General features: G+C 66.1%; 1 protein-coding gene across 4 annotated transcripts in view; it reads left to right on the forward strand.

Annotated features, from left to right (window-relative positions):
- The window catches only part of RXRA (retinoid X receptor alpha), a 97,736-nt gene that overhangs the window by 67,290 nt on the left and 5,022 nt on the right, over positions 1-25,424 (forward strand). For 3 of the 4 annotated variants that reach the window (XM_081803913.1, XM_081803912.1, XM_081803910.1), the window contains 8 exons: positions 2,685-2,950; positions 8,284-8,434; positions 8,553-8,732; positions 16,759-16,928; positions 19,686-19,815; positions 21,544-21,676; positions 23,412-23,503; positions 25,205-25,310. In XM_081803913.1, the coding sequence (XP_081660039.1) occupies positions 2,685-2,950; positions 8,284-8,434; positions 8,553-8,732; positions 16,759-16,928; positions 19,686-19,815; positions 21,544-21,676; positions 23,412-23,503; positions 25,205-25,310 (1,228 nt within the window). Of the gene's footprint in view, positions 1-400; positions 419-2,684; positions 2,951-8,283; positions 8,435-8,552; positions 8,733-16,758; positions 16,929-19,685; positions 19,816-21,543; positions 21,677-23,411; positions 23,504-25,204; positions 25,311-25,424 lie in introns of those variants that run through there. The other variant, XM_081803911.1, reaches the window with a different exon arrangement.

The raw sequence follows: 25,424 nt of genomic DNA on the forward strand, positions 1-25,424 counted from the left end.
GGGGGCTGGGAGCTTTGGGGTGCAGCCTGGCAGCTGGCAGTCAAACAGACCTCCTCCCTCCCTCCCTCCTTCCTTCCTTCCGGCCAAGCTTTCTCCTGCCTCTCCCTCCCCTTCCTGGGGGGAGCAGCAAACACACAAGCAAGCGGCGGCCCAGGGCCCCCGTGGAGTGGAGTGGAGCGGAGTGGGCACCGGCCCCTGCAGATGTGAGCCGTGGCGGCAGCCGGGGCCCCTCCCAGCAGCTGTGGCTGCCGACTGCACCTGCCCCTTGAGGCGAGCAGCCCCTGAGAAGCCTGCAGTGCCCTGCTCTGATTCAGGGCCCCCTGGGCCCCCAGGACTACCTGGGCAGGGCTGGAGTCTAGGAGCGCCTTCTTGGCTTGGCCCTGGCTTCCTGGTCTCCTTCGCATTTCTGGGAAGAAAGGTGCGTGGGGGTGCAGGGACACCCTCCCCAGCCTGGGAGCCCCGGATGCCCCTGACTGTCGCCAGCCCCCCCCACCCCCCCGCCCGTCTCTGTGCTCTCCTGCAGAGGGTCCGCTGAAGCTTTCTCGCACAGTCCATCTTGCTGCCCCTTCGCTTCCACCCCGAAGTCGGAGAGGCGCTTCTCTGACTGCGTGGAGGGGGCAGCCCTGGTCCAGGCTGTGGCTGGCTCCTGAAGATCTGAAAGCCCAGGCTTGGGCAGGGGTGAAGCCAGCGCCAGGCCCTCGTCCAGGGCTGGCTGTGGGCCGGAGAGTCAGGCCACGATGGGTCCCTGCTTGCCTGGTGCAGGGCAGCTGCGGATTTCTGCGCTCATGCCTTTGGGCGAGTCTCACACCGGCGCTCTGTGCCTCAGTCTCCCTGTCTGTCTCTGATGAATGGACAGGTCCATAGGAACTCCGTGGACCAAGGACCTGCAGCCGGGCCTGGGTCTGCTGTGCTCGGACACCTCCCCCTGCCTGTCCTCTCTTGTCAGCCCTGCTGCTCCCCCCAGGCTTCCTGGGGAAGTTAAGGGGCTACGGACCTCTGGGCACATGGTGTTCAGGGCACTTCATGACTAACAGGGCGGATCTGCAGTACCTACCCTTGCCAACAGGCGCTGCTACCCTCCAGTGTTGCTGGAATTCCTCTAGGGTTCATTTCCAAGTTCAGTGAAATGGTTGATCCCCAGTTTTGTGAATGGCTAGTTTCAGATGAATCGGATGAGGCTGCTTGCCAGTGGAGTTAGGGAGCAGGCAGGCTCAGCCACCCCTGGCTGGACTGTGGGCTTCTGGGCTGGCTTCCTGCGCCCCTGGTCCCACAGAGCGGGGAGAAGGAGGAAGTGCCCAGTGGGCCGGGGGCTGCGAGAGCGAAGTGGTTAAAAGCTCCCAGGGGAGGGCGTCTGGCAGGGTGGCAGAGCCTCCTGTGTTCTCGCCAGGACCATCCCACCCTCCGGGCTGGCCACCCCCAGCATCTCCAGGGGCATGTTCCTAAATCCCTGGATCAGGGTTTTCGCCAGAGTCACGTGTGCTGAGTCCTGACTGGGCCGCTTGAGTGGTGTCCCCCGCGTGATGGCGTCTGTTCCCCGAGACTCACGGGGGCCTTCTGAACACAGCCGTTCCAAGGTTCAGGGAGGCAAGTGGTCCCGGGGCCTCGAGGGGTGCAGCTGGGGTGGGCCCCCTGATCTGGGGTGTCTGCGGTCGGAGGCCAGTCCCCTGTGGGAGAGAGCAGTTTGCAGATGGGAAGGCTGAGGCCCAAGGAGGGGCCCGGGCTTGCCCGGGGCATTCCACCCAGTGGGGGTGGCGCTCTGCGGCCTCTGGGCCCCTCTAGTTCCCGCTGGTGTGTTCCACCCGCCGAGGGCAGCGGATTCACCACCTGAGAGCCTTCCTCCTCGGGAGGCTTCTTCCTGCTGAGCCCTCAGGGTGGGGTGGGGAGGCCTCATTAGCTCTTGTTGGCGCTTTGAAATCCCTGAGATGAAAGCCTGTGTGTGGGAGGTCCCGGCCTCTCCCCACAGCCTCTATGGGCTGGCACGCACCCCGGCCCTGTCCACGAGGCCCACTCGGAAGCGGGCATCTCTCTGGGGTCTCACAGGTTGGAGGGCTGTGGCCACCGGGGCGCCTGAGCAGTCTTGGGCAGGGTAGTCTGTTGGGTTGAGGCCACAGAACTCAGAGAGAGGGTCAGCCTCCTGGTGGCAGACATGCTGTGCCCCGGGCAGCTGTAGGAACACAGGGCCTCGGTTCCCCGGGGCAGGAAGAGTACTGGACACGTAGCTCTCAGCTCCGTGCCCGAGTCTACCCCGAGGACATGGTGGGCACTCGGAAAACATCAACCGCGTGGTTTTTACTGTTACTCCCACACCTTTACCCCCGCCCCTTGAGCACACGGGCAGAGGGACTGGCAGCTCGTGGTGAGCAGGCATTCCAGGTGGACAGGCGGCTGTCTGGCCTCCCTGCCTGGACGGGCATCGGAGAGCCTGCTGTCAGCCTGCTGGTCCTGCACCTGCCTCCTCCGGCCCAGCCTGAGCCCCGCTGCTGGGCCGGTGGGTGTCGGGGGTGCCGTCTGGGAGGGGGCGCTCCCTGCGCTCTGGCCTCATGTTGGTGGGACTTTGTGGCATGAGCCGTTAGGATCACCGTGGGGGCGCCGGGGCCTGGCCTCGCTGTGGTCTCCGTGCCCTGGGGGAGCAGGCCGGGCAGTGTGGGTTCCTGACTGCCCTCCTCTGGGTTCTTGTCTTGCAGACTTCTCCACCCAGGTGAACTCCTCGTCCCTCAACTCCCCCACGGGGCGTGGCGCCATGGCTGCCCCCTCGCTGCACCCCTCTCTGGGGCCTGGCATCGGCTCCTCGCTCGGCTCTCCTGGACAGCTGCACTCGCCCATCAGCACCCTGAGCTCCCCCATCAATGGCATGGGCCCACCCTTCTCGGTCATCAGCTCCCCCATGGGCCCCCACTCCATGTCAGTGCCCACCACGCCGACCCTGGGCTTTGGCACCAGCAGCCCCCAGGTAAGTGCAGAGGTGGGGCCCCTCCTGTGGACCCTGGGGGGCAGGTGCCGTCATTTCCAACCTTTATCTCTGGGAACCAGAGCCTCAGAGAGGCGGCTTAAGCCTGAGTTTGAGGCCAACTCTGGTTGACTCCCCAGCCCTGGACTCTCAGAGGTTATCAGCCAAGTTCCCTGCAGCTGGTCATCTACCCCACTGGGGCCCCTCCTGTCTGGGGGCTCTCTGCTCCTGTGGCCTGGCTGTGTAAGGGGGGGGCTCTGTGTTTCTCAGGTTTAAACCCACCTCCCTGGAGCCCCTGCGCCTTCTTGGCCCTTCCCTCCTGGCCTCTGCTCAGCCCATGCCAGGTGGTTTCAGATCCCAGGGGGAATGTGTCCAGGCTCTGTGCAGATGCACCCTCCTCAGGCTGGGTGGTCTCTTCCACAGTCCTGTGTTTGGAAGAGTCTGGCTTTCGGGGTTGTCTCTGAATCGGGAAGCAACTGGTGCCTGGCAGGGCCTGGCTTGGTCCAGTCCTTGCGGTGGGGATCCTGGAGGCCCAGTCCACCTTCTCCTGGGCGCCTCTTGTCCACACCCCTGCAGAGTTGTCCTGGGCTCTTCCAGAGATCCCTACGTTGTGAAGGGGCCCCAGGGCCCAGCTGGGTCTCCCCTCTCCCAGCTCTGTGTGGTTCCCGGTGGATTTCTTGCTGGGTGGCCAGGAGACCTGCCTGAATCCTAGCAGGCCTTTCCTCTCTCTGGGGTTGTCCTTCCTGAAATTGGCAGGGCTCCGCTACTGGTCCGAGTCCAAGTCTGGGTTCAGCCATTCTTTCCCCGGTGGATGAGGCCCCCCCGGATGGAGACCTTTGGGGCACCATCTCCGTGGAGCCTCAGGATAGCCTGCTGGGGATTGACTTGAAGTGCAGGCGTCCCTGCCCAGAGCCACACATCTAATTGTGTCAGCCATGTCCCATGGGCTCCCAAGCCCCCTGCTGCCACGTCACCTGTGGGGCAGCCCCCTCTGCTCCTGGCGCAGGAGGACTGGGGTACCACTGAGCTGGAGCCAGCCCCCTGGCCGTCTGGCTGGGCCCTTAGAGCTGGCCTTGGCGGAGGATCTTGCTGGCTTTTCCAGAGTGACCTTGTCAGCCTTTGGTGGCTGGGGCCTCGGGCATCAGTGCAGAGCTCCTGTGTCCCCGTCATGTCATCTGGGCCCCAGAGGAGGCAGGGGGCCTGAGGTGCTGGCATGGGGTAGGCCTTCCTGGGCCTGGCCAGGTTATTTTTAGCATAGCCACCCCGCCCCCATTCTTGCTGGCAGCACAGTGCCATGCAGGGCGCGAGAGGGCACCTGAAGACTGAGCCCGCACCTGCCTCCTGGGGACCGTGACAGAGGCAGGCACCTGCCGACCCTCAGGCCCACTAGGCTCCCTACTGGTCTTGGGCCTGCCACCTGTCCCTGACACCCTGAGGGCTCGTGCATAGCAGGAGCCTGGGCGTGGCAGTGACACTCCTTAAACCTCGGGGGCGCCTGCCCCTTGGTACCGGTCACCCATCTGGGGGCAGGGCCGGGGCGGTACTGGGGAGTGAGGGGTTTTCGGGACCACGTCTGTCCTGTTTTCTGTCATTTTCTGCACACAGCCTGGTTCCTGGCACTTAGTGGGTGCTGGTTGAACCCAGGTTGTGTGTGAAAAGGGGCTCCAGGCCCCTTGAAGCTGGTGAGGAGGTCAGGGCAAAAGTTGGGCCTGGCGGGGAGCAAACCCGGTGTGTCCCAGATGGTCATTACTGTCCTGTGGTCGGCCGCCCGTCTATGTGTCCATCAGTCAGTTGGGCCACAGTGAGTTTTGCCACCGTTTGAGCCCACCCCCTTCCGCCCCTCTGCCCCGTGCTCGGCCTCTCCTCTGGCTGCCCTTCCCGGGTAGGCCTCAGTCTCCCCTGAATGCTGCCACCACCCCTGCGCCCCCATAGCTCCTTCCTGGAGTGAGTGCAGCTTCTGAGCTTCAGCAGCTTGTCTTGGAAACCGGGGGTTCCCCATATTCACGGGAGTGTGGGTGGAGTTCAAAGGGGGGCATGCCCCACCCCCTGCCCCCAAACCACAACCGCGAAGTCATCGTTGCCGGAACAAGCGAGGTTCTCCGACTTCTACTGTTGTTGGGGAAGGCCTGGTGCTCTGCCGAGCGCTGCCTGCTCGAACCCCCCACACAGCCAGGGAGCGCTGTCAACACCTGAGTCCACCCCACTTGACCCTGCCCAGAAGTGGTTGCCTGGGGGTCTGGGCTGGGCCAAGTGCGCAAACGGCCCCATGTCTTTTCCTGATCGGGGGGCTCCGTCTGCACTGGGCCCAGGGGCGTCCCCAGCTCGTCCCAGAGCCTGCTCGCCACACCTGGCCTGCCGTGGGTAGCACAGCATCCAGGCCTCCCCAGCCCAGCAAAGCTTCCCTGGTGCGGGATGCGCTCAGGCCAGTGGGGTGGCCGGCGCTGCCTACTCTTTTTTGGGGGTCCTGCGGCTATGAGGCCTCGGGGACAGGGCATCCAGGTGAAGCGAGTGCACGTCACAGGGTTTGCCCCTGCCTCGATGGCAGTGTGAGGCTGGCGAGGCTGAGGACCTGCTCTTGCGTGTGGCCAGCCTGAGTCTTCAACCCCAGTTCTGGCCGTGGGTGATGGAGGGGGCCTGCTGTGGGCTCAGGAGGAAGGGCGTGGTGGGTGTGGAAGAGAGGAGCCTCGTGAGGCAGCAGGAGGCCCTGGCGGGGCATCGAAGAGGCAGGTGGCTATTTTAGTAAGTGCCGTAGGCTCCAGCGGGAACTGAGATGAATGCCAAGGATATGAAAGGGGAAACGGGACCGGGCCCCCACCCTGGCCCCACCGCGTGGCCATCAGGCTCCAGCGAGGGGCTGCTGGTGCTGGGGGTCTCCCCAGAGTGGAGTGGGGTGGGGTACAGGAGGAGAGCAGTCCCCCACAGGTGGGGGGCTGCAGACCCCGCTGGGGAGGGGTATGTGCAAGGCAGAACGAGGCCCCAGGAGTCGCTCCATGCTCTGTTCTTGGACCCAGCCCAAGGCCCATCAGCTCAGAACTGGGGAGGGGGAAGAGCGACCCCTGACCCTAGCAGCCTTGCCCTGGTGGGTGGCCCCAGGCCTGCAGTGAGTGGGGTTCCCAGCCCAGCCTTTGTCTCCCCGCACGTGCAGGGTGTCCTAGGGCTCCCCAGCGTGACTACTCTGCTCATGGGAAGCCTGGGCCCGGGAGAGCAGCACTGACCGTCCATCCTGCCTGTGGCTCCTTCCCCTGTGGGGCCCCGGCCAGCCCTCCTCACTGCTGTGGCCCTGCCTCAGTTTACCTAGAGCAGGCAGCAGTCCCAAGGGCCTGCACACATACGGGAGGCGGGAGGGCAGGTGGCCCGCTAGCTGCCCAGCATGATGTGGGCAAGCATGAAAGAGGAAATACCCAGGTTCCTCTCCCTGGTGCTTCCAAGTGGATCCAGCCACGTGCAGTCGTGGCCAGACTCCCACAGTATGGGGACAGGCCTCCTGCTCCCGTGTCTTGGGTGGCTCCCCGCAGTTGAGCCTGTGGGGACCCGCCCCCGCCCCCAGCTGCACCCCTCTGGTGCCCTTTTCCAACAGTCCTTCGGCTTCCCCACGTGCACAGGGCGGCTCGGTGGCCCCTCTGCCTGGGACCAACTGGGGGCGCCTCCTCCTGGAGGCCTAGCCCTGGCGCAGCGCCTCCGCCCCATTGTCCTGATGGCAGCCCTCGGTCCTGCACACGGCCCCGGGGACCTCCAGCACAGAGTGACTGAGTTATTTCCCCGAAGTCACACAGTGAATGGACGAGGTGTGATCCGGAGGCCCTGCCACTGCCCTGCTGTCCCCCCCACCCCCCCTCCCCCGTCCCCACCCGGCCCACAAGCTCTGCAGCACTGTGTCTCTGAGCACCTGGCTGGGTACCCAGGGAACCGTGTCTGATGGATGGGGTCACCGAGTGGCTCTGGGCAAGCTGGCCTCTTGGGGCCTCGATTTCCCCTTCTGCAGCATGCATGGAGCCCCTCGGAGCTCACCACCTGCTACTCAGAGCCCCGAGCTTAACATGCTGCTCCGCCAGTCCCCTGACCCTCCTGAGCCTCCGCATCTGTACCTGGGAAACGGGGAGGGGCTTTCCTGCGCTCCGAGGGGCGCGCACACGGAGCCAAGCCCGGGCGCGGGAGCACTTAGCCGACCGTGCCCCTTCTCCTTTCCCTGTGTTCCCCCGGGGGTGCTCCTGGTGCCTCGGGGACGGAGTGCAGCGGGCGCACCCCACCCCAGTCTCACGGGGGTTAAGTGTCCTCACAGCCACACGGCCCACCTGGGTGGAGGAGGGACCGAGAACGGGCCGGGGCCGCACAGAGGCCAGCGTGCAAGGAGGCTTTGGGTGGTTTCTGCTTCGTGTGCTTTGAGCACCGAGTTCTTCCTGCCCCGTGAGAAAACCGGCGGGGGGTGGGGGCCGTGGGGAAGGAAGGAGGCGAGGTTCCCGCTGGCAGGAGGGGCCCGGGGCTACCAGGGGGCAGCGTGGCGCCTGCCGGCCTTCCCCGGGGACGTCCGCACCACCCGGTTTCCGCCTCTCTCGGGGGTTTGCAGAAGTGGGGGTGCGGGGGGCCGCGCGGCGGGGGTTCCAGCGCCCGTGCAGACAGGGCAGCCTGCGGGTTGCCGCGGGAAGCACCTCTGGGCCCGGGCGCTGACAGGAGCGCGGGGCTGGACGCAGCAGAACCAAAACTGCTGTGTCACTGCGGCGCGCAGCTGTTGCCAGGGTGACTGGTGAGTTTCCCACGCTTCCTCCCGGGCAGCGGCCGGGGCTGCGGGCGGGGCGGGGCGGGGCGGGGCGGCGCGGCGTGCGGAGGGGCTGCTGGCTCTGCCCTGCGCGCCCGGGCCCACGTGACCGGAGGGCCCCGCCCCGCCCCCTGAGGCCCCGGCGGGGGGCGGGCTGCGGTGTGGCCCCCACTCTCTTTCCTTGCTGTGACCAGGCCTCCGTCCCCGTCTGTGGCTTGGGGATCCCCAAAGTGCCTGCCTCACGGGGAGGGCGCCAGTTCACGCGGTCCTGTCCGGGGCATGCTCAGTAATGGGCGGCCGTTCTTACTTAGCCCAGCGAGGGGCAGGGGGTGTGAGCAGGGCCTCGGGGGGCCTCCCCTGACTCCCCTGAGGCCTGGGGTCGGCCATGGGAGGCAGAGCAGCCTCCAGCAGCTGGGCCCTGCCCCTCCTGAGCTGTGTGGCCTGTGGCGGGCAGGGCCCCTCTGTGGGCCTCGGTTTCCCGCTCTGGACGGTGGGGGAACGTCGGCACCTTCCTCACCATGGGGACGGTGCGGGGGCGCCGGTGGCACGTGCCCCCTGGACACCCCCGGTGTTCCCTCCTCAGCTCAGCTCACCCATGAACCCCGTCAGCAGCAGCGAGGACATCAAGCCCCCGCTGGGCCTCAATGGTGTCCTCAAAGTCCCGGCCCACCCCTCAGGGAACATGGCGTCGTTCACCAAGCACATCTGTGCCATCTGCGGGGACCGCTCCTCAGGTAGGCCGCCGGGGGCCGCGGGACCCCGCGGGCAGGGAGCAGGGCTGCGGGAGGCAGAGGCTGGAGGGGCGGGGCGGGGGAGGGCGGGGCGGCGCGCTCACGGGCCCCCTCCCCGCAGGCAAGCACTACGGGGTGTACAGCTGCGAGGGCTGCAAGGGCTTCTTCAAGCGCACGGTGCGCAAGGACCTGACCTACACCTGCCGGGACAACAAGGACTGCCTGATCGACAAACGCCAGCGCAATCGCTGCCAGTACTGTCGCTACCAGAAGTGCCTGGCCATGGGCATGAAGCGGGAAGGTGGGTGCCCGCGGGGGGCTCGGGGCGCGGGGGCGTGGGGGCCGGGGGGCGGCCCCCCGTGTCCCGCCTGCCCCGGCGCCCGCTCCCTGCAGAGCCCGCTGTTGCCAGGCCCTGGGATCACAGGGCGGCCCGGCGTTGCTCACAGCCCCCGCCTCAAGGTCGTGGCGGCCCAGAGCGTGGCCCCCGGGGCCCCGGGCGAGGGCGGAAGCACAGTGAGGGCAGAGGCTGGAGGTGAGGGACGGGCAGGAGGCGCCCAGGGGCCGTGTTCCGGCTGTCTGGAGGGGGGCTGGTCGAGGAGGCCAGGGCAGGGCAGCGCTGGAGAGGGTGCGGAGTGGAGCAGGGAGCTCCCAAGGCCATGCGGGTGGCCCCGGGGTCACCCTGAGCCTTGCCTCCTCCTGCCCACCTGGAGGAGGTGCCGAGCAGCACCCAGGTCCTCAGAGTAGCCGGACTCGGGCTTGGATTGGGTGCCCGTTTTACCGACAGCGTTTGTTAGGGACACCGTGGAGGGACACTCCCCTGAGGTCGTTGAACTTGTCAGGTGATTCAGCCAGACCTGGGTCTGAGCCCTTGGCCCCAACTTGGCCGTGTGATCTCCGCCCAGCCCCTCACCGTCTGTGGGCCTCAGTTTCCCCATCTGTCGGCTTGGTGACTCCTGCATCCTGGGTGGATTCGCTGGGTTACAGTCTGCCCCTGCTCATCTCGCTGGGTTTCGTGCCTGGGGCCCCGTGGGCCTGGGGAGGTGCTGTCTGGGATCAGGGGCTGTGTGTCTGTCCCCATCTGTCCACCACTGCTCCTGACGGGGTCCCCGGGCTGGTGCCTCCAGTCCACCAAGGACTGTCACCTGCGGTGCCTGCCGTTCTCATCTCATTTCCTGTTTTAGCCCTGGTTATTCTTGTGGAGAAACTGAGACCCCAGCTGGGCCACACAGTCCTGCAGGATTTCTTGCTCGAGGCTACAAGGGCAAGCAGGACATGGGACGTCCTGCAGTTGGCACCACTCCTGGCAAGGGGAGCCTCAGGGGCTCCGGCGCTGAGCTGCAGGGGCTGGCCCGGGCTATGCGGAGTGTGAGCCCCCAGGTCTTCCTGATCAGGGGGCCTGTTTCCTGTAGTGCTTGGTCCACCCACTTCTCCTTGTACAGGCCGAGAAACTGAAGCCCAGAGCGTCCAGGGCTTGTCTGAGATCACATGCCAGGTGGGACTTAGGCCTCTGGCTCCCGGTGTCTGTTCCCATTCCTTTAGGCCATCACGGGGCAGAGTAAGCACGTGCCCAGCCAGAGGAGGGGTGCACCTGGTCCTGGTTCCTCTGGATGCCCCCATAATCAGGGAGGGCTTGCTGAGGGTGGTCTGTGCAGTGTTGTTGCTGGGATGGGAACTCAGGCAGGGTGAGCGCATGGTGGGCAGCGGACTGGTGTGTGCCCAGGCTGTGTGCCCAGGCGTGGGGCCTGGGCAGAAGGCCGGGTGCCAGCATGCTGGGGGAGGCTCAGGCTCCCTCGAGGACACCCTAGCACAGAGCGAGCTTGGGTTAGTGCCTGAGACCACTCGCTTGCCAAGCTCAGCGCTCCTGGTGCCAGGCGCCATGCTGGGTGTTGGGCATGCGGCAGTGAGCTGTGGGCATGTGTCCACTGAAAGTGATTGTCACATTACCAGGCAGGGCCCCCAGGTGCAGTCAGTGTCAATTGGGGAACCCAGCTGCGGGCAGATGTCCAGCCTGATGCCTTAAGAATGGAAAGATATCAGGGAGAGTATGAGCCCAGCCGGAAGGCATGGTGTGCGCAAAGCCCGAGAACATCAGCAGATACAGCACACTGCGGGGCCTGGATGCTGTTCCCAGCCTCAGACAGTGACCCCCCCCGTGGGTCCCTGGACGGTCCAGTAAATGCCGATCTCTTCCTCAGGGCCCCTCGGCCTGGCCGCTTGGAGCTTAGGCATCATCAGACTCTAGCTGCCTGAGCCCCTCCCCTGCCAGGCCTGGGAGAGAGTGGGTGATGGTCCTGTCCTGTCCCAGTGGAGCCACAGAGGCCCAGGACTGGGAGGCCTGGTCCGGCCCCTGCCCCAGTGCCCACAGTGACAGGGTCTTGTCGGGAGCGGCTGTTAGAAGCACCTGCCGTGTGTGGGGCCTCACTGGGCACCCCGCCCCATTGCCACACTCCCTCTGGTTCCCTCGCCCGTGCTGTGGGATTGCTGCCCTACATTCCCAGACAGACAGATGGGCTGCAGAGGTGGGCACTTGGGGGCCGGAGGCCCGGGCTGTCCTCGTCAGCTTGGTCCAGAATCACGCCAGCCTGTGTGTTTCTCTGGCCTTGCTCTCTTGTCAGATGGATAACTCTGGTGCTTTGGGCGCATTCCCGAGGCAGCACACAGCCCTCGAGACCTGATTTATGGGCCGTTAGATAAATACCTGATCCCGTCAGGACCCACCCCCCCCTTTGCCTTGTCCGGGATTTATAAGTCATGAACGTGCAGCTCTTTCGTGCCTCAAACACGACAGCATAAAGCCGGGCCTCTTACCCGTGCTTGCCTGGCGTGTGGCTCTGCGGCGTGTTTCCCGGTGCGCGGGGCCCAGCGCACAGCCTGTCTTGGCCGGAGCGACCAGCGGCCCCGGTGGGACTTTGGTGCCGGCCCCGCAGGGAGCTCCACGGGTCTCCCAGGCCTGGAGGCCTGTGGCAGGGTGCTGGGAACTAGCCCCCGTGGCCCCCGGAACCGGTCCTGAAACCGCTCCTTTCCTTCTGTTGTCTTGGAGCCGAGGTGGGGCCCCTGGCAGCAACAGGACAGCATGGCAGCCCGGGGGCTGGGGGCTGGGCGTGCCCAGCGGTCTTGGCCTAGAGCATGTAGGATGTGAGGTGTTGGCTTCCGCGGGCTGGCCTGGGCTGCATGGCCCCTCAGGGAGGCTTGTGGTCACACCCCTGGTACACGCGAGGAAGCAGGCTCGCACCCAGACGGCGTCACCCGGTGCAGTGCGGGAGGGAGCAGCTCGGGGTTGGCACCTGGACCGGCTGACTGCAGGGAGAGCTTGGGGGTGGGGCTCGCTCTGGCTCAGAGCTGATGGGGACCCCTCCTCGGTGCCGGCTAATGAGGGATGCTGTGGGCAGATAGCATCTCTGTTGGGCAATGCAGGGGCCTGCGCACACAAGCACTACCTGGGACTCGCTCTGCAGCATTCCCCGGGGAGGTGGGGGCCGAGGCCCATGTGGGAAATGCCAGCCGTCCGCCAGGCTGAGCCCGGGCCTGTCTGGTGCAGCGCAGGGTGGCAGGGCTTGGGGGGAGGCTGCTGGTGCCCCTGTCTGATGGGGGGACCTGACCCTCACGTGGGGTGATGCTGACCCAGGCTGAGGGTCGCCCGGCTGCCCGCCTCTCTGCTTCCTTCTTTCTCCTCCAGGAAGGCCTCTCCCTGCTTCCTTCCTGCCTGGCTTTGCTTTCTGAGCTCCGTCGCCTGACCGCGTGTGTGTGCGTGTGCGTGCACGATCGCCCCACACATTTCTACTGTGGAGAAAGAGCCCAGCTGGGTTCCGGCGCTGCCCTGTCAACATCGAGCAAGTGACTGCCTCTCTGAGCCTCTGCTTCCGCATGTGACAGTGGGGGCGGCAGCCGGCTCCCCGCGGGCTCGTTGGGACGAACGCAGCAGTGGCCGCCCTGTGCCTGGTGGTGTGGGGTGGGAGAGTGGAGAGCGTGTGTGTGTGAGTGGGTGTGTGGTCACTCTCACGTACCGACTCCTTGTCCTGGATTGAGTGCCCTGAGGGCAGGAGGGATCTGTCCTCTGAGCTAGAGAGTCCGGTCTGCAGGGCATCCCTTCTCTGGGTCTGAAGAAGGGGAGCTGGGCCAGGGTCTTTTGGTGACCATCAGCCCTGCCTTCCCCGGGAGCTGCACGAGGGACAGAGGAAGGGCCCAGCCGGCTGGCAGTGCCCAAAGCAGAGGAAGCAGCAGGCTGGGGCGCTGCCTCCCAGAGACGCCCCCTTCCCATCTCCTGGCTTCCTGCCTGCCCGGCAGCCTGGAGGGGTGACAGCGGGCACGGCAGCAGGTCAGGGGTGGCCCGCTCTGGCCGAGGGGAGCAGCATCTCCCCTGATGCCAGGGACCCCGGTCTCGTTGGGTGTAGACCCCCCCCCCCAGCCTGTGCCTCTCCAGTCTTCCCGGGGTCCCACAGCGCTCAGGCCTGGGGGGATAATGAGGCCCTGTGTTCGCAGACACCTCTTGCCTAAGGCTTCCCGGCGCCAGCAGAACGTAAGTCAAACATGACTACATCTAAAAGGTGATTGAGCTGGCAAAACATAAATCCCCGGGCTCCCTCCTGCCCACTCCGCTGTCTATAAATAAAACCATAATATTTATAATGATGCTGCTCAGAGCTGCCGGCCCTCCACGGCTTCAAAGTGCTTCACGGAGCATTGGCTAATTAATTCGCGCCGCCCCCACGGAGGAGGCAGGTGCTGGGGACCCCCACCCACCGCTACTCTGGGCGCTGCCCCCACACTCGGGGCCACCCGGTCAGTCCCGTCTGTGCCGTGGGAGCAGATCCCCCTGGCTCCGCGTGAAGAGTGTGGGGGCGGGAGGCATAGAGACGTGAGTGTGTCACGGGTCCGGCCCGGGGCCAGCGCTGTGGTTCCCCCCTCCAGGCCTGAGGAAGCGGGGCCACACGGCTGTCTGAGCCACCCACTGTCCTGTGAGCTCAGCCGTGCCCCTCTGCTGCTCTGGGCCTGTTTCCCCAGCTGGTAAGGCGAGGCGCCTCTCAGCCATGTCCTGGCTCTGACAGCTTAGGATTCTGCCCAGAGCACAGACCCTGGGGACCGCCCCATCCTCAGGGCCTCAGGGACATGGGCCTGCCTGGATGCGGGGTCCGTCACCTGGCTGCTGGCCACATTGCTGGGGTGGCTCTCCTGGCCTGTCATCCCATGCACTGTGGCCTTGGGGGTGACAGAGGAAGTGCCCAGCCCCCGCCCGGGCCCCACCCATGTTGGGGTCTGGAAGCCTGGCTGGAGAGGGGCCGGAGATCAGCGTGCCGGCTGCAGCCCTGCCACCTGCCTGCCAGGTCGAGTGCCCTCTGCAGACCCCCCCTGCTGTCAGAGTTTCTGGAAGAGCCAGGCTTGCAAGAACTCTGAGGGCCTCCTGCCGGGCTCCTTGGCCCAGCCGGTGTGGTGGGAAGGTGTTAGCTGGCCCGTCCTTGAGACTTGCTACGTGGACGGCAGGTCCCCCGCTTGAGTCAGTGCTCTGGGTCTCGGAGAGTGTAGCCTGTGGTACGGGGTTGTCTCTAAACGGCCACTCGTCAGTGCACGGGGGACTGGGGCCTGCCCTCGGGGCCCCCCGGGTGGTCGAGAGGTGTTCCTGTGAACTGTGAGGGAGCCGTGGGCCGTGTTGTGGGAACCAGGCAGGCCTGGGGGACCCCTGGGGCCAGCACCATCGGGCAGCCCTCCCAGCCCCGGGCTGGAGGAGTGAGGGGAGTGAGGGCTTGCGGACCCCAGGAGAGGGCTGCTCCTCAGGAGCTATGGGCTTAGGAGGAGGTGGCAGCTGAGATCCTCCCGCCCTCCTCCCTCCTGCCGGTCCCTCAGCGTTTGCCAAACCCAGCAGGGAGCCACAAGGGAGAGGGACTGGTCAGGCAGCCTGAGTTCGGGCCCTCCAAGCCAGAGCAGGGGGGTGGGCCTGGGGGTTCAAGGCAGGGGTCCCGTGACAGTGGGTATCTGCGAGAACCGGGAACTGTGTGTCACTCCCTAGAGAGGAGGCTGAGCCCCATCTGAGGCCCAGAGGCCACAGTGCTCAGGAAGCCCCAGGAGGGGCCACACCGTCCACACTCCAGAAGGCACTGCCCCAAGACACTGGACCAGGAAAGAGGGTGCTGAGTGTGGAGTCCCAGGAAAGTGTGAGGGGGTGAGAGTAGGGTGCCAGGCTGAGGCTCTGGAGGGACTGGGGCTCCGATCTGGCTTTGGGGATGTCCGTCTGGGATGGGTCAGAAGCAAGGAGTGGGAGATGGCTTAAGGAAGGCCTGGTGGAGGGAGAGAGGTACCAGCATCTGGCCGGCAGCCTTGGGAGGGCCTCCAGGCCCCTTGGCTGAGCCCGCACCTCCAGGCCGGCCAGAAGCTGGGCCGTGGGCCAGAGGCCCTGCAGCTGTCGGAGTCAGCTGACCTGAGCTGGCTCCTGTGCGGGAGCGTGCCCTGGGCAGGTTCTGCTTCCCACAGACGTCACTGTACGTGATCTTCTTGCTCTGCTCTTGGGTCCCCCAGCAGCGGGCTGTGTTCCAGGCCCTCTCCAAGGCGCAGCTCGGGGTGCAACCAGGGAGTGGGGTGGTGAGGGTCCCGGTGGTCTGGGCGTCTGTCCAGGTGAAGGTTCTGCGGGGCCCATGAGGTCTGTGGGGTGCTTGGCTCAGCAGAATGGCCTGCTGGGTCTTTGGGGTAGGGGGCTGCCTGGGGCTGTCTCCTGAGGACCAGCTGCTGCCAGAACCTGCCCAGCTCTCAAAGCCCTGGGGTTCCTGGTAAGGGAGTGAGCGGCCTGTGCCACTCGGCATGTTATGAGGGACCCAGGCCTGCCACGCGGATAATCTTCCACCTCTTACGAGGAGCCTTCTGGACCCGGTGTGGGCCCAGCCCCGTCAGTGCCCGGGTACTCCCCAGGGATCTCCGGCCCCTGGGCTCTGCAGCACGGGGCCATTTCCAGGCCCTTCCTCTCGGTTTGGATGGCCATGTGGACAGAGGTCTCAAGGCTACACTCTGAAGTCACCTCACCAAGCTCCCACTCCGTGGTCGGATCTCCAGGGGCCCCAAGAAGCTGAGGGCCTTGACTGGGGTAGGGACTGAGGAGCCGGCCTTGCGGAGACCATGGCCACCCCAGGGCTCTGGTGGAGGGGGATGTCTGAACATGTCTGGCTCGGGAGGGCAGGACCACAGAAGGTGGGCTTGGGTGAGCTCGGCGGAGGCCCCCCCTGGTGCTGCTGTGATGGCCTCTAGGTGCGCCCGGCATACCTAGTGGGCTCAGGCTGTATCAGGGCCGCGTAGACAGCCTTTCCCAGCCCCTCAGCATGCTGCAGGCTGTGACTTCTCCCCGCTGCTGACTCATTTTCCCCGGTCCAGGGCCCTCGGTGCTCCTAGCAGAGCAGAGGGGCTGGAGGTGGGGGTCAGCCTGGGAGGCTGCAGCAGCCTCAGGAGCCATGTCAGGTGCTCGTGGGGCTCTGGGTGGGGTGCACAGCCTGGCCCCTCTTGGGAGAGGCAGCTTGAGCTGCATGGGCTCTGCAGTCTGAGCTCTGCAAACACGCAGCCGCAGGGGTGCCCTGGCCTCCCTCTTCTGTCCGCGTGGGTCTCCGTGCGGCAGTGAATGCCTCCCTCTGCCTCCTTCCATCGGCTTCTGACCACCCCTGTGCTCAGCCCTCTAGCCCCAGTGCTGCCCCCACCCCCACTGGGCCAGCCCAGGCCATCCTGGCTCACGCTCGGGATTGGCTCCAGCTTCTGGTCTCCCCGGGCCCCCCTCGTCTTTCTGCGGCGGGAGACATGTGTGCCATCCTGTCTCTCTGCTGTGGCACACCAGACCCTGTCCGGGAACTCGGCCCTCGCCCCGGCTGGTGCCCTTTGCGGTGGCTCCCCAGCCGGGAGGAGCGGCCCTGCTCTGGCTCTGCGTACGCTGCCTTCTCTGCCTGAGCGATCCCTCTTGTCTTCTCGTGCCGCCTCTGGGAAGCCTTCCTGGCTTTGTCTGACTCCGTAGTCCATTGAAGCCCTTACTGCACCTCGGGACCTCTACCGGGCTGTTGGTCAGCTGCATGAGAACCGGGCCTTGTGTGCTCCGGCCGATGTACACCGGGCCCCGGGCGGGTGCTGGTGTGGGCATTAGTTGGGTGTGAGTTAACGAGGGGTGGATGTGCTCTGTGTTCTGGGCGTGCGTGGCTGCTGGAGGCCAGACCTGGGGCAGAGACGGGGCGGGGGTTCGGCCAGCTCTGAGCAGCGCCTCCCTCGGCGGCCCTGGCGGGCACACTGGCTCGGCGGGGCTGGGCTGCTCGGACCCCGATGGCAGGGGGACTGCCGAGGGAGCTGCAGGCTGACCGTCCCCCCCCCCACAGCCGTACAGGAGGAACGGCAGCGGGGCAAGGACAGGAACGAGAACGAGGTGGAGTCCACGAGCAGCGCCAATGAGGACATGCCCGTGGAGAAGATTCTGGAGGCAGAGCTGGCTGTCGAGCCCAAGACCGAGACATATGTGGACGCGAACATGGGGCTGAACCCCAACTCGGTGAGCGCCACCCCTGCCCACACGGCCTCCCCCGGGGCGGCAAGGGCCAGCATTGCTCGGGGACTGTTGGCCCCTGGTGGGTGTTGCTGGATGGGAGGCTCCAGCTGTCACGGGCCATGCTGAGGGCCAGCACCTACTCTCCCGCTCCGTGTGGCCTGGGGCCACTGCTCAGCTGGGTTTTGGGCGTTCTGCGCCTGCCCCAGGTGTGCAGGACGTGGGGAGGTTTCACTGTGCCTTCATGTGGGGTCGGGGCTGGGATCAGAGCCCTGTGGCCGGCCCTGAAGTCACACCGGCCTCTCTTCCTCTGTCCTCCGCCTGGCCCAGAGTGGCCCCTGCCGTGCTGGACACACCCCACTTGTGCTCCTGCAACTCCAGGGCCTTTGCACGTGTGGCTCCCTCTGTTCCTCCTCAGGCTCTGTCTGGCCTGAGGTGTCACTTTTCCCGGGGGCCCCTTTCCCCCTGGCCTGCCTTCATGGTCCTGTGAAGATGGGCCTGGCCCTGCGACATGGCACAGAGGTTCCTTCCTGTCCCCTAGCGCACGGCAGTGAGTAGTGGGGCGTGTGGTGTGGTAACTGTCCCTCCCCGCCATGTGGCTGGGGGTGGCGTGTGAGCGGCTGTTCACGGCCCAGCTCCGGCCGGTGCCCTGCCCGCTCGTCCCGTGGGCGCTCACACGCAACCCTCATCCCAGGCCGGGAGGGTCCATGTGCTCCGAGAGGCCACTGTGGCCGGGTGGTGGGCCGTCCCTGCTTCCCTGCACTTCCTGCACACCAGGGCCCCGCTCGGAACTCTGCTCTGGGCCCCGTCAGGGAGAAGGTGCACACAGGGCTCGACCCCTCCCCGTCCCAGTGAGGGGAGGGGTGGCCAGCTCCGAGGCTTGCACGACTGAACAGAAACTCCAGAAAACATTGGGCGAGGGACAAAGGGCTGTCAGCTTTTTGTTTTGTCACGTAAGGACGTTATTAGGAAAAGCCGTGGCGTCCCGTGGTTTGGGCCGCACAGAGGGGCTGGCTGAGCGGGAGTACCTGTCATCTCGGGGGCAGCATGTGCCTGCCTTCCTGCGTCTGACCTTGCCGCGGCTTCCTCTGGGTTGGCCTGGGTTCCCCTTCGGGGACATCTTGTTAGCAGTGCGGCGCATCAGGAGGGTACCTGCCGCCTCTCGAGCCCTGGGGGAGCCTCGGGCCTCTGCTGGGGGGTCCCGCCATCGTCTGTCAGGGCACTAGCCTGCCCGGGAGTGGCTTGGGGACAGCTCTGGGCCCCTCGAGGGCTCCTGGGGGCCAACAGCCAGTGGCCAGGGAGGCTGGTTCCCTGGGCTTCAGCCTGTGGCAGAGCTCTAGGCTCCTCCCAGGTGTCCCCCGCATCCCCCCGTCTCCCCCCGGCGTGGCTTCCCTGGGCCCCTCTCCACCTGCCTGGGCCTGGGCTCTCCCCTCACGGGGCTGCCCCGAGCCTCTTAAGAGCAGAGCCTGGCCAGGGTGGCGCCTGCTAGAACCCGGCCCTGGCCTCTGGTGTGCTAGCTGCTGGGCGTGTCGCCGCGTGAGCTGGGGACCCCGCGCAGGCCAGCCTCTGTGCCCGCGTGAATCACAGGGTGAGGAGGAGTGCCCCCGGGGGTGCTGGGCTGGGGCACGTGGCCCCATTGCACAGAATCTGCTGAGGGGACAGAGGAGGGACTTGGGGTGAGGGCCAGTGTGGGGGGCTTCTGGGTGCTGGCACCCTCGGCTGGGGATCCCGTGTGCCCCGGAAGCCGTGGCTGATGCCTGTCCCTGCAGCTCCATGTCCCCATCGGCACACACCAGCCCCTTCTGACCCGGTGGCCTCTGTGCCAGTTTGTCACCGGGCGTCCCACGCGCGCCCTCGGCGGGCCCTTCCCACGGGCCCCGGGAGCTCAGACCGCACCTCTCTTTAGGGCAGACGGTTTCTGTTGGTGGGAGCTCTTCAGAGGACCCCCCGGCCGTCGTGTGTGGTTGTTGTCCTCCCCCTCGCTCAGGGCCCAGAGGGTCCACCGGCCAGGAGCCAGGGAGGGGCTCCACTGAGGCCTGCCTGGTTTCCTCATCTGTGACAATGAGGGGAGAGTCCCCTTCTGGCCAGAACTTTCTGGAAAGGCCTCTGATGCCCCCATCTGTGTGCATTCTCCACACCCAGTAGGAAGAAGTGGCCTGGAGGGGCCGGCACTGTCTACTCCCCTCAGAGTCCCACCCCAGCTCGGCACTCACGCCTGCACCTAGGTTTCCGCGACTGTGCCCTGGGGTCACTCGGCCCCCACACTGAGGGCTTCCAACAGCACCAATTTTAGTCTCTTATGGTCCTGGAGGTCCGAAGCCCACTGTCAGCAGCACAGGACGAGAGTCGCGGTGTCCCCAGGGCTGGTTCCTTCTGGGGAGGACGTCCCCTTGCCCTTCCCGGTGCTGGAGACTCCGCGTCCTCGGCCCAGGCCCTCCTCCAGTATCAAGCCAGCGGCTTCTCTCCTGCTCACGGGTTCCCGTCTCTGACCCCTGCCTCCCTCTGCGGGGACCCTGTGCTGACACTGGGCCCACCCGTCATCCGGAGACCCTCCCACCTCAAAACCCCTCCCTCGATCATGCCTGCAAAGGGAAACATGGAGTGGCACCAGCCACAGGCTCACCACCCGCAGGCTCAGGGGATTAGGACACGGTCCCTGGGGCCCTTCTTCAGCCCAGGGCAGGTATAGCACGTGGGGCGGGCGGTCCGGTCTGGGCCATGTTCCCAGCCCGGCGCTCACTGCGTGCCTCTCCCCCTGCCCAGCCCAACGACCCCGTCACCAACATCTGCCAGGCAGCAGACAAACAGCTCTTCACGCTGGTCGAGTGGGCCAAGCGGATCCCGCACTTCTCTGAGCTACCCCTGGACGACCAGGTCATCCTGCTGAGAGCAGGTAAGTGGCTTGGCTGGCCCGGGCCGGGGAAGATACAGGAGGGAGAGGGCAGGGTCCCCGGGGACCCATGGATGGGTGGGACCCTGGGACACCCCTTTCTTCTGCGGTGTGGGGCTCCCACCTGGGCCCTGCTCCCCTCTGGCCTTGCTGCCCCCACCCATAAGGAGGTCATTGGTTTCGGGTCTCTAAGTGGCCTTCGGAGGGGTCGAGGGCTGTCTGGGGACCTCTGGAGAGGGCGGGGGTGGTGTGCCCAATACGGGCTGCCCTGGAGGGTTTGGGCTCTGCCCTCTCGCCACACTGAGGCCTCCGCTTCTCCTCTGCGTGGGGTTGCAGTGCTGGCAAGTGGGGTGGGAAAACAGGCTTTGGGGTTCGGGTCAGGCCCGGTTCCCGACGTGTGCCCGGCATGCCAAGTGGAGACCGAGTTTCCGCGGAGACTAGGGTCTTTGGTGCAGGTTCCTGCCAGAGGGACGGGTGCACCAGCTCTGCTGGTGCTGGGCCTTTCGGGGGGGCCGGTAGGGAGCACCCCCTGTCCTGCCGGGCCATCTGCACGTGCTGGGCGCTGCGGGAACATCAGAGGGCAGCCTGGCCCCGTGCCTGCCAGGCCCTGGGTGTGCTTGGGGCAGCGGGAGAGGTGGCAGCCAGCCCAGAGGTAGGGGGAGGCTGGGCAGGCCGTAGGGTGGGGGGCGATGACAGAGAGAGGCAGAGTGACTGCAGAGTGATCCTGCCCTGGGGGGGACCATGGGGGGAACAGATGCACTTGGGGCCGGCTCTGCCCCCAGCAGAACTCTCGTCCCCGGCGTTGTGGGCCTGGGAGGGGGCCGGGAGCACCTTCTGGAAGAGCTTTCACTCCAGCTGGGGCATAACACCCAACACCCAAAGCCACCAGGGGAAGGCGACGGGGGCCGGGGGGCCGGACTCACTGTGTGATGGGGTAAGCCCTACCCTGCCCCGGGCTTCAGTTTCCCCTTCTGGAAGACGGGGCTGTCCCTTGTTCTGTAGGATTGTAGTCAGTGCGAAGTGGGCTAGCCCGTGCGACGTTGTGTGCCACTGAGCCCAGAGCCTTCTGGGCGTGGGCAGCGTGGCTGTGGACAGGGCAGTCTCTGTGGAATTGGCTTGGGGCTTCCGTCCACAGGAGTCATTGAGAACCCAGCGCAGAAATCATTTCTATCTCAAGTTTTGCTTCCAGGCTTTTTCTTAACCCTTGACGCCTACACCGGTTTGTCTGAGCCGGGAGCTTACGTAGAGAGAGTGTTGTTTGCCTGAGGCTCTGACACGCCTTATTTCTGTTGAAGGATTTACTGTCTCCTGGTGCCTCGTGCAGCACGTGGTAACTGGAGAGTTTGCTGCTTGGGACCGGGTGGGCAGCTGCTCTCTGGCCGCCCCAGAGAGAATCCCCCACATCCTCCGTGGCACGAGCATCCTGCTTTTGTGGGAAGAGACCTCCCTGGGCACATGGGTTTGGAAGCAGCTGGGTGACACAGAGCCCAAGAAGATGCTCTGTGCAGGACTTCTCAGGACCTTTATTGCCCGAGCTTGCACCATGGAAGAAAGAGGCCTTGCCCGAACATCGGTGCTCGGGACCCTCGTTTCTGTGGCACACTCATGGGGGTGGGGCCCACAGAGCCCGCTGTGGGATGTTGTGCGACAGCCCGCGGCCTGTGGGGCTCAGCAGCAGCCCCATCAGGGGAGGGGACAGAGCCGTGTGACCGTGCACCCTCCTCCCCTCAGGCTGGAATGAGCTGCTCATCGCCTCCTTCTCCCACCGGTCCATCGCCGTGAAGGACGGGATCCTCCTGGCCACTGGGCTGCACGTCCACCGCAACAGCGCCCACAGCGCAGGGGTGGGCGCCATCTTCGACAGGTGGGGTCCGCGGCCCGCTCCGCATGCGTTCTGTTCCATGTGGAAGTAGTGCGAGGCTGGAGGTTCGCGTCTCTGCAAGCCCGTGCGCTGGGAACGGGCGGAACGTGCGGATTGGTTTCTCGGGCTCTTTTCTTCGACATCCCGCACGGGAAGGAAACTACACCTTCCGACAGGAGGCGATTCCAGCGTAGTTACCGTCATGCAGCGGCTGCCGTGTCCCGAGCCACGACTGCAGCATGGGAGCCCGCGAGCCCCCAGCCCTGTGTGTGCTGCTGCACCTGCGCCTCCCCGCACCCCTGCGCTCCCCGGCACCCCCGCGGAGGGGCAGGGCAGGGCTGGGCTGGGCGGCGGCCCCGCCTCTCCATTCTGGTCGCTCTCCAGACACGCAGTCCGCCTTGCTCCAGCTCCGGGGCCCTGGGTGGCGTCTGCCTCAGCCAAGGGGAGGGGAGGTGGTGGCCAGCTCCCAGGGAGCCCCTGAGTGGGGGAGCTCTGCAGTGAGAGGCGAGCGGAGCCCCCGCCGTCACCCCGGGAACGTAAACTCAGGAAGCGTGCTGCCCCTCAGGGCCGTTGGTAGAACCGAGAAGTAGGCCCGTGAGCTTCCTGGGACGTGCCGAGTGCAGACGGGGGTTGTGGCCACGTCTCCTGGCAAGTGCTGGTCTGAACAGTGGATAGATGTGTCTTCGCTGCGGGACTTTTCAGGGCCTTGAACAAGCTAATGTATGGGGTGCCACCAAAGGCGGTTAGGGAGTGCAGCGTTTTATTGTCCACAGAAGCCGTTTTAGAGAGTACAGCCTCCTGAGGTCTGCTTTGGTTTAGAAATGCAGCCCCTGTCATACTCCGAGCTGCCGGTTCTGCGTCCAGCTGCTGGAGAGGTGATGGTGACGGAGGTGCGGGGTTAGACCCCAGCGAGCAACATCAGAGAGAACCAGCTCCCCTTTGCCCTCCGAGTGAATGGAGCGGGGGACCCCGGCCTCGGGGCACCCTCTGGAGCGCCCGTCCCCTCCCAGTCTGTCCTCCAGGCTCCCGGGGATCTGTTCCTCTGCAGCCTGCAGACCCTCGGGGACTCCCCGACTCCTCGGGGTGACTGTCCAGGCCCTCCCCAGGCCGCCATCCTTTGTTCCCCTGTGGTCCAGCCTCACTGAGCACTTAGCACTCCCTGGGCACGGCCGTCGAGTTTTAGGGGCCAGTGAGCAGGTGGAGGAGGTTGGGGAGCTCAGGCCACGGAGGCAGGACACCACTGCCTGTAGGGGCTGGGCCAGCCGAGGGTGGCTCAGAGTTCTGCTCTCTGCCTTGCTTTGGCCGTGAATGCCTGGTGACAAGAAGCAGAACCCCCACTGGCAGCTAGGGAGGATAAAGGAGGGCCACATCCTGGGGAGAACAGCTTTCCCGTGGACCCCGGGGAGCGGCCTCAGGCTGTGGGGAGCCGCGGCAGTGGACTAGCCCTACGTGTCTGGGTCCCTGGCTCCCCTCCGTACAGTGGTCGCGGGGCCCCTTCCTGGTAGATCCCACATGCAGACCGTCCTGAGGGCAGGAGAGCAAGCGCCTCTCTGGGTGGGAGGGGACAGGCCGGGCGTGGGAGCCGGCGGCATCCCCGTGTGGCCTCGCCCTTCCATCGGCTCTCCAGGTCCACACCCAGCATCCCGAGCCAGTCCATGGGGTCTTTCTTGGGGGAGGGGTGGTCCAGGCGGGGGCACAGTCTGACCGGGGCGGCGGTGTTGGCCTGCTTCCTCTGCAGGGTGTTGACGGAGCTCGTGTCCAAGATGCGGGACATGCAGATGGACAAGACGGAGCTGGGCTGCCTGCGTGCCATTGTCCTCTTCAACCCCGGTACGGCCTCCTCCCTGGCGCGCGGCCTGCTGTCCGGCCTCGGGCCCCGAGCGCTCGCTGGTGCTGTGCTGTGGGGCCGGTCGCCCGTCTCCTCGCGAGGGTGGACTGGCCATGCCACCTTCTCGTGGCTCCTGTGAACGCTCCATGCGGCGTGGCTCGGGGAGCTGTGCTCACCCTTCGTGGTTTGGGCGCTGCATCCGAAGTGTGGCCCCACTTTGCCCGGAATCCTGGGCTCCAGAGGAGGCAGCCTCTTCATGAGCTGCTCGTGGCCAAGTCCGGGAGCCCGGACGGTGGGTGGGGGCGTGGAGGGGCGGTGTCCCTCGGGGCTGCTGCGGGCTTCTGGGGAGAGCTGGGGGCGCTGGCCAGCCAGCGGGGAAGCCGGGATGGCGCCAGGGGTGGTGGGCCCTGACCTCCTGCCTTCCATGAGCTCCAGCACGGAGGGGTCTGGCTGTGGGAGAGGAGTGTCTTCTCGTGGGGAGAGCCCGTTTCCGGGGGTATTTTGTCCCCGGGTTTATGCTCCGAGCCTGTGGTCCTGCCAGCATGGGAGGCGGGGCCGTGCATCTTAGCCCTGCCGGGTGGAGTCCCCGTTCCATCCAGTTGTGCGCGGCTTGGCTGCTGGCACGGCTTCCCTGTCCCCCAGGGTGTAAGGCTGTTGGAAGGACGTGGCTGGTGCTGAGGGCCCCCCCCAGGGCCTTGGAGTGCTGAGCTATGGAGAAGCCTGGCACGTTCCCAAGGTGCCCAGGGCCCCAGACTACCTGCGGCTTTCACGCTGGACCCCGGTGCGCCTGCTGGGGTGTCAGGCTGCCAGGGGCCGTGCTGGCCATGAGCCCCCCAGTCTGTGGCTCAGGCGACCTGACAGCAGGTCTGTCCCACCGCGGAGCCACTTGGGGCCAGCGGCTTCAGATGGCTCCAGGCGGGCAGTTGTGGTCTCCAGCCTCTGTCCCCTCTGCCATCAGGATGGGCCACACTTGGCTGGGGCCAGACCCAGGGCCTGTGAGCCCTAGCATGACACCACGTGGTGGCCGCTATGGAGAGAGAGGGGTTCATCTCTGTTGGCTTGTCGGGTCGTGGGAAACCCCAGGAGACAGGGAAGCTGAGAGGAGTGCCTGGTATGGGTGGGCTCTGACTGGGTCAGGAAGGCCCGTGACGGCTCACCCGCTTAAGCCCTGGAACGTCTGTCCCATCCTCCTTAGATCCCACCCCTGGGCCCTGGAGGCTTTGGTGGCTGAGGTCCCAGGCATCTCTGTCCACGGGCAGAGCGCCTTCCAGACTGGGCTCCTGCCCCCAGGGTCCCAGGGCTCAGGCTGGCTGTCGGCCTCTCCCCCCACTGCCCTGTGTGGGGCTGGCTGTTGGGGGTGACAGTTCTGAGCTTTCCTCCCTCTCAAAGGAACTGACTCCTGAAGGCAGCCAGGGTTCGGCTTCAGCCTGGTTGCCGTGGTAACCAGGAGAAGGTGAGGGCAGCTGGTTGCACTTGACCCCCGATGGGCAAGCTGAGTGCAGGGAAGTCCAGGGATGGGCCGCATGTGGCCAGCGAGTGGCAAGCCGGGACTCAAGCCCGGGGCGGCCTCCTCGGGGGCAGAGCCTGCCCCGCCACTGCTGGCCCCAGCCGAGCGGGGACGTGAGGGAGCGGGCCTGAGTGCCCCGGTGCCCCACGCAGCCTTCTGGGCCGAGGCCTCTGACCTGCGGCCCCTCCCCCTGCAGACTCCAAGGGGCTCTCGAACCCAGCTGAGGTGGAGGCGCTGCGGGAGAAGGTCTACGCGTCCCTGGAGGCCTACTGCAAACACAAGTACCCCGAGCAGCCGGGAAGGTGAGCCCCCCGCCCGGCCCCTGCTTTCGGGGGGCCTCAGGGTCTCATGACCCCCTGCCCCAGCAAGACGGCCCCCAGCCCTTCTGGCACCTTGTGTGAATTAGAAGGCGGCGT

The sequence above is a fragment of the Leptonychotes weddellii genome, chromosome 14 (genome assembly GCF_054177405.1).
Source record: "Leptonychotes weddellii isolate Sample4059 chromosome 14, ASM5417740v2, whole genome shotgun sequence".
Classification (NCBI taxonomy): domain Eukaryota; kingdom Metazoa; phylum Chordata; class Mammalia; order Carnivora; family Phocidae; genus Leptonychotes; species Leptonychotes weddellii.